At 37.3% G+C, this 10666-nt stretch overlaps 1 protein-coding gene across 4 annotated transcripts in view; it reads right to left on the bottom strand.

The window, feature by feature from the left end:
* The window catches only part of PTPRZ1 (protein tyrosine phosphatase receptor type Z1), a 184599-nt gene that overhangs the window by 70234 nt on the left and 103699 nt on the right, over positions 1-10666 (bottom strand). For all 4 annotated transcript variants that reach the window (XM_034671185.1, XM_034671187.1, XM_034671193.1 and 1 more), the window contains exons 7-9: positions 10414-10571; positions 10110-10260; positions 1382-1566 (exon numbers count right to left, since the gene is read on the bottom strand). In XM_034671185.1, the coding sequence (XP_034527076.1) occupies positions 1382-1566; positions 10110-10260; positions 10414-10571 (494 nt within the window). The remainder of the gene's footprint in view (positions 1-1381; positions 1567-10109; positions 10261-10413; positions 10572-10666) is intronic.

Below are 10666 nucleotides of genomic sequence, written 5' to 3'. Positions count from 1 at the left end.
GATTTTATTTATTTATTTGACAGAGATAGAGACAGCCAGCGAGAGAGGGAACACAAGCAGGGGGAGTGGGAGAGGAAGAAGCAGGCTCATAGCGGAGGAGCCTGACGTGGGGCTCGATCCCAGAACGCCCGGATCACGCCCCGAGCAGAAGGCAGACACTTAATGACTGCACCACTNTATATGGACCACAGCTTCTTAATCCAGTCATCTGTTGAAGGGCATCTCGGCTCCTTCCACGATTTAGCTATTGTGGACAATGCTGCTATGAACATTGGGGTGCATATGGCCCTTCTCTTCACTACATCTGTATCTTTGGGGTAAATACCCAGTAGTGCAATTGCTGTGGATTCCAAAATTTCTGACTCAATTGACTTCACATCTGTTACTTGGAAATTTGATGCAAAGAGTCCCCTACTCTATTTTCTTGAGCTGGTAGAGTATGCCGGGGGCAATGATGTACGACAGTATTAGAGCACTAAGATTCCAGGTTCAAATTATTTCCACAACTGTCAGATCATGGTCAAGGTATTTAACTGTCCTGAGTTCCTTGATTTGTAAAGAGAGGCTACACTAGATGAACTCTAAGTCCTAAGTCTTCTATAGGCATCTACTCTATAATGTTGTTGGCAAAGCTGTGATCTTCCTGTAATTGAAAACAAAAAAGAACCTAGTGTATTTCCCTGTAAGTTGTGACCTAATTTAGTATAGTTTCTCCTTCCCCTTTTCCCTACTGGAGAGTTTCACAAGAAGTTTAGGGCAACAATATAATCATTTTTAAGTTTTTACCTTGAAAATTAAACTCTAGTGTTACCAATACATAAAACAATTTAAAGTCTTGTAAGTTCTTTCCATGAAAATTAANTTGGAAATTTGATGCAAAGAGTCCCCTACTCTATTTTCTTGAGCTGGTAGAGTATGCCGGGGGCAATGATGTACGACAGTATTAGAGCACTAAGATTCCAGGTTCAAATTATTTCCACAACTGTCAGATCATGGTTAAGGTATTTAACTGTCCTGAGTTCCTTGATTTGTAAAGAGAGGCTACACTAGATGAACTCTAAGTCCTAAGTCTTCTATAAGCATCTACTCTATAATGTTGTTGGCAAAGCTGTGATCTTCCTGTAATTGAAAACAAAAAAGAACCTAGTGTATTTCCCTGTAAGTTGTGACCTAATTTAGTATAGTTTCTCCTTCCCCTTTTCCCTACTGGAGAGTTTCACAAGAAGTTTAGGGCAACAATATAATCATTTTTAAGTTTTTACCTTGAAAATTAAACTCTAGTGTTACCAATACATAAAACAATTTAAAGTCTTGTAAGTTCTTTCCATGAAAATTAAACTCTAATGTTATCAACACATGAAACAACTGATCTTATAGTTACCAAGTCTTGATAGCCATCTGTCAAAAATTCATGCTTGGTTTGGTCTTCTCCCTCTAACTGCTGGTACAGAACTGCAAATTTCTCAATCATGGTATCATAAACTACCCGAGGTCTCTCCCACGTAACAAGAAGGCTGGTATAATTCTCCGGGTCAGCTTGAACATTTTCTGGTTCTGAACTACAAACTTCAGAGAGAGAGAGAGAGAGAGAGAGAAAGTAGTTATTGATACAACTGCCAGCCTCTAGGATTTTAACAAATAAAACATATTCTCTGAAAATGTGTTGTGTTTTATTTCAACAGAAGGTAAAAAGTTAACACCAGTCCACTGTGGAGCTTTTGTTTATGCCATTTCGTATATGTGAAACACTTCTTCCTTCCCTCCTACTCTATCTGTGTCCTACCTTCCCATTCAGGAAGGTCTAGGTCAAATGTTCCCTCCTGGTATGGGTGCTCTGGTCTCTGCTGAAGTGATCTGTCATTTTCAACTGTCTGTTTTGCTTTAACACTACTATTGCATTAATTGCATGTTCTCTTACATTATTTTTTCCTGGACAGGTCCTGAGTCCTGTAGTAGGTTATAAACATAAGAGCCACAGCTTTTTTATTTCTATTTATTTCTATTTCTAGTTGTATTTTATTTATTTATTTATTTATTTATTTATTTCTATATTGTTTAAAACACCATTCTGATACATTTGGCACACAAATTCATTTTTAGACATAAAAAAAATGATGTCTTCAAGCTTGTGGTGTTTTTATTTCTCTTGTTTGGTACTTGACAAGTATCTTTGGCTCAGGATGAGCAAAATTTTAAATTATAAAATAGGGTCTGTTATAAGACATTTTGTTGTTTCAAAATCCTTGAAACAATTTAAAATTCCCTATCAGAGAAAACCATGGAAGAACAACTAAAACTATCATTTCTGTATTTTTTCGGACATGCTGACAAAAATTCCACTTTGGCATTTTCAATAGATTAAACAATTAATTTTGGGAAATTAGAAGATTTGTTTGTCTGATCTGAAAAAATACTTTGAAAATCATTCAGGGACTTCTGACAATGAATTCAAACCCGTGCTGGGAGTCATGCCAAAAATTTAGTCCCATCAAAAAGAGTATTCTGATACTTTCTGAAATACATTCATAGTGTGATAATTTGAGCTAATTACAAGGATGCAAATTATAAAATTTTATGATAATGTGCTAACGGAACAAAACAATAAATATAATCTGTTCATAGGCCAGATAAATTTGCAAAAGAGAGGGAGAAAGTTCTCTAAAGCTAAAGATTCACAGAACCCAAGTTTTGCTTCTAGGAGATACCTGAAGTTACAAAGCCACTACGTGAGACCATACAGTTGACCTAAGTCAGCCAGCCAGTGGTCGACTGCCACAAAGACTCAATGAAAATACTGCAACAACAGCATCAGATTGTGACCAAAAGGCCTTTTGTCTATATTAGCTTGTAGTTTTGCTCATGAACACAAGAGGGCAGCCAAAACTAACAATTGACATTGTCAACTGAAAAATCGCATCTACAGTATTTAATAGGAATTTTAGCTTATGTATTAGCTTATGTATGTTATGCTACCAATGGTATACAAGTGATCTAGAAAAAATATGAATTTTATACTTTAAATATATGTACTTTAAATTTAAATATAAATATATATGCTTTAAACATATATATATATACTTTTATATGAGTTAGAGACAAGATTATTCACTGTAAAAACTATGGGGCTATTGTTGTTGTTTATTAAGGATTTAGGGTGAGGTGTTCCTCTGGGAGTAAGAGGACAATTCTCTAGAAACATGAATTCATCAAAAAGCGTGAATTCAGAATAAGAAAATGCGTTCTGACTTAGGTCTAGACTACATCGTCTTTACTCTATCTAGTGATACTTCCTTAGTGGCCACCAGATGGCAGAAGATCATTGATCATCTCAAAAGTGAGCTAGCTACTCACGTGAACTCTATTATTGGAGGACAAGATTGCCTCAATCTTGCTTCTAATGAACCCCGAGTTCGTTTTTAGAAGCTTGAAGGCAATTCTGGACAATATCATTCATAGATTTTGTCCTGCAAAAATCAATCCCTCTTTTTAGAGAGTAGGAATGATCTAAAGTGAACTATTCTCTTCCCCCAAAATGAAACTATCTTAAAATGCATTAAAGTTTTCATGCATGCACACAAAGCAAAAATCTCTTGAGAAAATATAAAATTATTAGCTGCCAAAACACCCAAAGGACTGCTGCCTAATTAGCAGAAAATTACTTTGGTTGGGTGTCTGTGTTTATTTTGCCTTAATAGTTAAAATCAGCAGATGTTTCAAATTTAAAGAATCAGCATTAATATAAAGTAGGACTTTAAAAGGAAACTTGCATTTCCTTGTCATCGAATTAGTATTCCTTTGCTTTCTGCTTTATAAATCTGTTAAGAGCTTATAGGTAGTTTAATACTTTAGACTAACATTTTAATGAGGAATTTATTTTTTAATGTTTCTTTTGTTTAATGATAATCAATAGCTTAGTAATATGTTATAAAACTGCAGCTAAATTTTATCTTTTAGATGCTAGCTGAAATAGGGGATTTTACAGGGAAAAGATAATATACTTTAGAATGTGTTCAGGAGAAAAACCTGTACTTCTGTCTATTGTTTATGATCTTGCCAAGGGGCTGCCCTCCTATAAGGTAGGAGTGGATTTTTAAAATAATAATCTAGTTCATTCTATATACAAAACTTGGTGTTCAAAAAAAAAAACTGGGTAATGGCCATTAATTTTACTAAATTTTCCAGGTTTTCCTTATATTGTTTATCGAAATTTGCTTATCATATTAGAAGGAAATATACTCTATAAAGCACATTATCTGGGTTGAAAATCAAGGAAGGGTTTTCCAGATCCACATTTACTCACACACCAAATACAAGATACTAACTGATATATAAATAAAATAGTAACAAAAAAATAATTTCCTTGATTATGGGGAGTTCAGAACTATACTGAGGCCTCATTTCTTTTTAGGACTGAATCCCATCCCGATTCCTTTCCACAAGCTACACGTGATCTGGGTCACAGTTACGGATTCTTTCAGGAGCACTGGACAAGAAGAAGAATCCGGTTCCTGCTAGCCGCTGCCGTGAGCCAGGCTGTGACAAATCTGGGGTCCATGTCAAGTCACAGGGAATACAAGTAAGTGCCTCAGTACAAATGCAAAGGCTGGTCACATAGAAAGAATGAGGATATAGTTTCCTTTGTAAGAGAGCTCTAAGTGTTCTTCCTTCGAAACCGATTTTGAACATTCAATGTTTGGTCCTAGGCACTCTGGACGTACAAATAAAGATGGCGCTGTTCTTGCCTTTAGGAAGCTCTATCCTATGATAGCTGCTAACCTTTAAATTCAGTAAGCTATTAAATGTAACGGGTGCTTTGAGTTTCTATGTCCTAGACCGCAGTTACAGAAGGCGGCAAAATAAATTTGTAAAAAATGTGCCACTGAGACCAAGTGAGGTCGTGCTTTCAAAATTACACGATTTTCCCACTTAGAGTTGTAAAAGTTTCACAGACTTGCAGCTGATACGAAGTCATGTGTTTTCTCACCACTTACGTGGACTTAAAGGAAGAGTGAGGGCCTCACGGACGGAGGTGCACAGCTTGCAGAACATGTACCCAAGACTGAAGCACCGAGTGTTAAAAGGAAAAAGGGAAAAAAGTGGAAAAAGAAAAGGAAAATAAAGAAGGAGAAATACAAATGAAGAGAGCATGACAACTGTGGCCGTGACAAGTCTCTCAGCTAATCACAAAAGTTGGTGCCGATGGCCAAAGGAGACATGAGTCTCCTTCCCCCTTTGCTGTTCTAAGTGCCTGGCTTGGAAGAAGGACAGACAGCCTGAGGGAGAAGGTCCAGCCTTAGCTCCATGGTCTAGGGGTAAAACTCTGGGTCAGGTAAAAAGACAGAAGGATGATTCTTGGGGAGTGGAAGGGAAAATGTCACAATTACCTAAGATGTCACCAGATTTTACTCAGTGATTTCCCACTGAACTGAAGTTCGGTGCAGTTTAACAGCCCGTGACAAAAGCACTTTGTGATACACACTGACAAATCCACCACTTCCTCCCCAGGCCGATGAGCCTCACTTCAAAAAATACTGAGACACGTGTTTTGATGACGTTGTTGCGAAGAACTTGAAAATTGACAGACTCAGAAGACAACCAATATTACGGTTGTGATTTCCCCTCAGGGAGCAGCAGATCTTAATAAAACGACATGGAAACATTGCCACAAATGTTAAAAATAGTAAACGGAAATGATCCGCCACTGACTTGTACCTCTAAATGACTGCGTTACTCACTTTAGGTAAGTAGCCAAAAGGAATCTTTCAGATTCTACCTAATTCAGTCAATCTTTTCTAGGAACACGTTGTAACTTCATCAACAAAATATATAACCTTCTAAGAAACAAATAATCTTCAGGTCACTTTTCTGCATATAGTTGGACCACAGTGTTAACAGACACGTGACCTTAATGAATGCTATTTAAACTACTGACCTTCGAGAAGGTGAGTCTACTGACATTTTTCAGGGAAGTATAGAAAATTTCTCCAGCTCAAATACAATATTAGGCTATAGGGACACTCTTTCAAGCAAACCTGCCTTGAAAAGCATTTTATATTGTATTTTTTTAAAGAAAGTTTGCACCGAATATATTGCAAAGCTAGCAAACGACATCAGAAGTGCGTTTATGGTTCTATTCAATGAACAAAAGCCTTAATCATGGAAAACTTGAATAGCACCCCATACTTGTTGTGATAGCTTGCCCCCATATGTGTGTGCACACACACACACACACACACAAGAGTGTGTATATATACACACATTATAATAATAGTGGCTGTAAGTCCAGGACATGTTATATTCAAGGGACTGTACTGCTTTGCAAACTTTAGCCCATTTAAACCTCACAACAAGGTGGCCTTTTAGCTCTAATTTTATAGGTGAAGTAACTTGACAATTTTTTAAGACTTTATTTATTCATTAGAGAGAGAGAGAGAGTGCACGTGTGTGAGCAAGGGGAGGGGCAGTGGGAGAGGGAGAGAGCTTAAGCAGACTCCCCTCTGAGCGCAGAGCCCTTAGCCGACCTCAATCTCACGACCCAGAGATCAAGACTGGAGCCAAAATCAAAAGTCAGATGCTTAACCAACTGAGCCACCCAGGCACCTTGTAACTTGACAATTTTTAGTTAACTAATAAGAACCAACAGCAAGGTTTGATACCATAAGTCTACTGGACTTTAAAGCCCAAGGTTTCCCCACTGGGCTTCAGGAGGTCCCTGCTTCTTAGTGGGAGAGTCTTGCTAAGAAGGCAGCAGGAAAGCATCTGGTGCCTGGAAGGTATGGGATGACATGGAACTTCACCTCCTTTACACTCATGCTGTGTTTGTATGGTTATTCACACATGTTTCTCATTATCTAAAAGACAGTTTTTACTAACTCCTTCAAAGTTCTATTAAATTCTGTGATTCTTAGAAGAGTCAGTGTCCATTCCACAATGCCAAAAAGAAATGTCTCTAATAAATAGCAGCTCTACATAAAAATGCAAAAATAGAGGACTGATGGTCTGGTAAAATAAGCATTTGTTCACAAACTTTTATTGAGTTCCTGCTATGGATACAAAAACGAGTAAGGCTTCATCTCTACCTTCAAGGAGTTTACATAGATATACAGACCTAACATGGTTTTTGCAATTATTTGCAATGTTTTTTGCAAAACATATTTTTCCACAATGCATTTACTGAAAGCTGAATTCTGACAATTTGCATGCCACCCCTTCTCTCTTGGTCAAAATGAGGATGCTAGATATCTACAGTATCAAAATATATAAATATAAACTGAGCTCCAAAATTGAGGAACTGGTTTAGTAAACTGTTATGGCTGTACAACGGACTACTACACAAAATTAAGAATGGTGCATTAATGATATATTTGTATCATTGAGTAAAATAAAATCGACAAACATATATCTACTGTAGTCTCATTTTTGTGAGATATAAGAATATATTTTTAATTAAAGAGAAAGTCCCAAAATCCCATATAGGGAATTTTAATTTTTTCTGTATGTTTATCTGTGTTTCCTGCCTTTTTAATAATGCTCATGTAATAAAAACTTATTTTCAGATTAAATTTAATAAAGATTAAATCCTGGACATAAATGCAACCCTCAATTTTTATTCTCAAATTCAGTCCCAGAAAGTAGAAGAGGGATAATACAGAAGAAAACCATCCTAGGAATATGTCCTTGGCAAATTATAATAAAGACTTGTTGCATACAAATGAAAAACTAAGAATTCAATCATTCCAGTTTGTGAAAAAAGCCAATGCCATTTTTTTTTAATTTTTTTTTTTTTTAGGTAGCCGCCATGCCCAACGTGGGCCTTGAACTCAAATCCCTGAGGTGAAGAGTTGCACGCCCTACCGACTGAGCCATCCAGGCACCCCTGCTGTATTTTTATTATATAAAAATGGATTCTTTCAGTCATTCAGTGAGTATTTGGTGAATGAGAGCTTTATGTTAGCCCAGCAATGGAGGTAAAGACTTAGTTACTTCTTTCACAGGCTCAGTGTCCAGTGAGGGAGACAGAGAAGTAAACAGACAACTGTCAGACTGCGGCAACTGCTATGCGCTTTGGATGCCTCACTGATTTCGTACTCTGTGGCCATGGCCCCCTCACGAGCGCACAGTCCTGTGCCTGGGCCCCAGCCAGGGTTGATGAGGCTGGAGACAGACTCAGAGATGGAGCCCCAGTCGATGCCAAGTCTGCTTGCATCTTGAAGAAGGACGGGGAGGCAAGCAAGTGAAGACAGAAGGGAAGAACATGCCTTGGCAAGGAAATAGCGTGTCATATGTAACGTGGGAGAATGTGGTCTTCCATTGTCAGGGGACATCAAAGAGTTCATTCAGGACAAGAGAAGGAAGCTAGTGGCAGAGAATAAATGCTAAGACTGGCAAGTGGTAAACAGGACCATGCAATGATGAGTGGTTGGGATTTTATTCTAAAAGCAACGGAAAGCCACTGCGAGGTTTTAATAAAATACAACTGACAAAAGTACATAGAAAAGAAAAATCACATTTATTTTTTGTTATTTAGTCTACTGTCTTTTCTAAAAGGAATGTAGATTTTTTTTTCCCCTAATCAATTGTCTATTATTTACCAGACAGAATGTTATACTATTTAGTATTGCTGGTAGAAATATAATGAAATTTCCTCACTTTGGGGCAATTCAATTAGAAATTTATGGTCACATTAAATGTAGCTATTCATCATTGTTGTCTTGTGCTCTATTTTGTTGTTGTTAAAGGATAAATAATTCTCACAAACACTACATTAAAATAATAAAAACATGCTTTTGAATGTTAATCTTCAAAAGCGGATGATTATTAGATTAATATTATAGATGGCCAAAAATTCATTGTACAGCCGAGATCAAAGAAGGCCATGTACTTGGAAATGTTTTAAGTCCCCAGAGCAAAGGCCCTTCACCTATCTCTTTCATCAAGCAGGACACTGTCAGTATAAACTGAAAAGAAAAAGTCAATGGATGCATCTGATTGTGTCCTCTGGACATTTTCAAAGGCTTCTGACTGTGGGTCAACTTCAAAAGACACAGAGGCACTGCAGAGACTTGCCCCTGGTGTTCTCTACATTGCTTGAGCCTAACGAACTTCTTTTGCCCCAAAGAAGAAAACTGGAGGGAAGATTCCCTTTTTATACATTAGTAACTCAGTGCATTTGCTTTCAATCCCTACTGCGTACTATGTTCTCCCCTCAGAGCTGCCAACACAAAGATGAGCACTTTAAAACCCCAATCATGTCCCAAGACCCAGCTCAAATGTCGTTCTCTTAGACAGGCTCTTGACCACCTCAACCAGAAGTGATCTCCCCAAGCTCTGCACACCTCATCCCCTTGTTCATTCATTTTCTAGAGCTCATAACACAGACAAACACCATAAAGTGAATCTGGACGTTTGTGTATGTGGCTTTGCCATCTATTACTGTTTGTTTTAAAAAATCACTGTCCTTACTGAATCTCAGTATTTCTCATCTGCAAAATGGGGTTATTTGGGGGGGGAAGAACAGCTATTTTTATTAATTGTTTATTCAGAAGATTTTATTTATTTATTTTAAGAGAAAGAGAGAGCGAGAGAATCTCAAGCAGACTCTATGCTGAGTGCAGACGGGCTCAATCTCACGATCCTGAGAACATGACCTGAGCCGAAATCAAGAGTGGGAAACTTAACTGACTGAGCCACCCAGGCGCCCCAAGAAGAGCTGTTTTTACTTTTATTTTTTTAATTTTTAAAAAATATATTATTTATTTATTTATTTGTGAGTGAGAAAGAGAGCACAAGCAGTGGGGAGGGGCAGAGGGAGAAGGAGAAGGAGGGATCCCACAATGCAAGGCTCAATCCCAGGACCCTGGGATCATGACCTGAGCCAAAGGCAGACACTTAACTGACTGAGCCACTCAGGTGCCCCAGAAGAGCTGTTTTTAAATGCTATTTTATAAATGTGGTAACTGAGATTCAGAGAAGTTAAATAGCTTACCTATAAAGTTAATAAAAAAAATAATTCTAAAAATCTAAGTCTTGCATATTTTCCATTATTCTGCAATTACCTCCTATAACATTGAATCTATAAAAATAATAGAAAAGTATACCTCAATACATACCTGCTTCATGAATCTCTTCCTTTCCAGTATATGAGGAAAACACCTGCCTAGAGAATTTGTATTGCTGTTCTCGAAAATTATTTTGTAAGTAGTCCATCAGCATGACATAACCAGACTGTTGCATTGTAAGAACTTCACAAAAAACAGCCAACTGGAAAAAAAGATCATTTAACATACAATTTAACATATCTGCTTCAAAGGCATCTGGAAATGCTTTAAAATAGGTATTCAGTAGTAAAGCTTAGAAAATAATTATTTTTAAATTGCTTCAAATTACTGCATTTGTTTGAATTGCCAAGATTACCTGGCTTTCAGAGATGCTAACTGTATCTTTAAAAATAATCCAGTCAACAGTGTCTGTGCAGGGAGGAGATGTCAATGAGCCATTGTAAGTGTAATACTTGTCAGTTGAGTTGGGCAGAAGGTTCAGCAGTATGAAGGGATCTAATGCAGCCTGTTTCCCTACAAAGTAACAACATATATCTCAGTTGGAATCTCAATACCAGAACTTAGCAGTTCAAAGCTTCTATGAAACAGAGATATTTGGTTTGTTATAG

This window comes from Ailuropoda melanoleuca, chromosome 1 (genome assembly GCF_002007445.2).
Source record: "Ailuropoda melanoleuca isolate Jingjing chromosome 1, ASM200744v2, whole genome shotgun sequence".
NCBI lineage: Eukaryota > Metazoa > Chordata > Mammalia > Carnivora > Ursidae > Ailuropoda > Ailuropoda melanoleuca.
The sequence above is the reverse complement of the archived record's forward strand: the minus strand, read 5'-3'. Positions and strand labels throughout refer to the sequence as shown.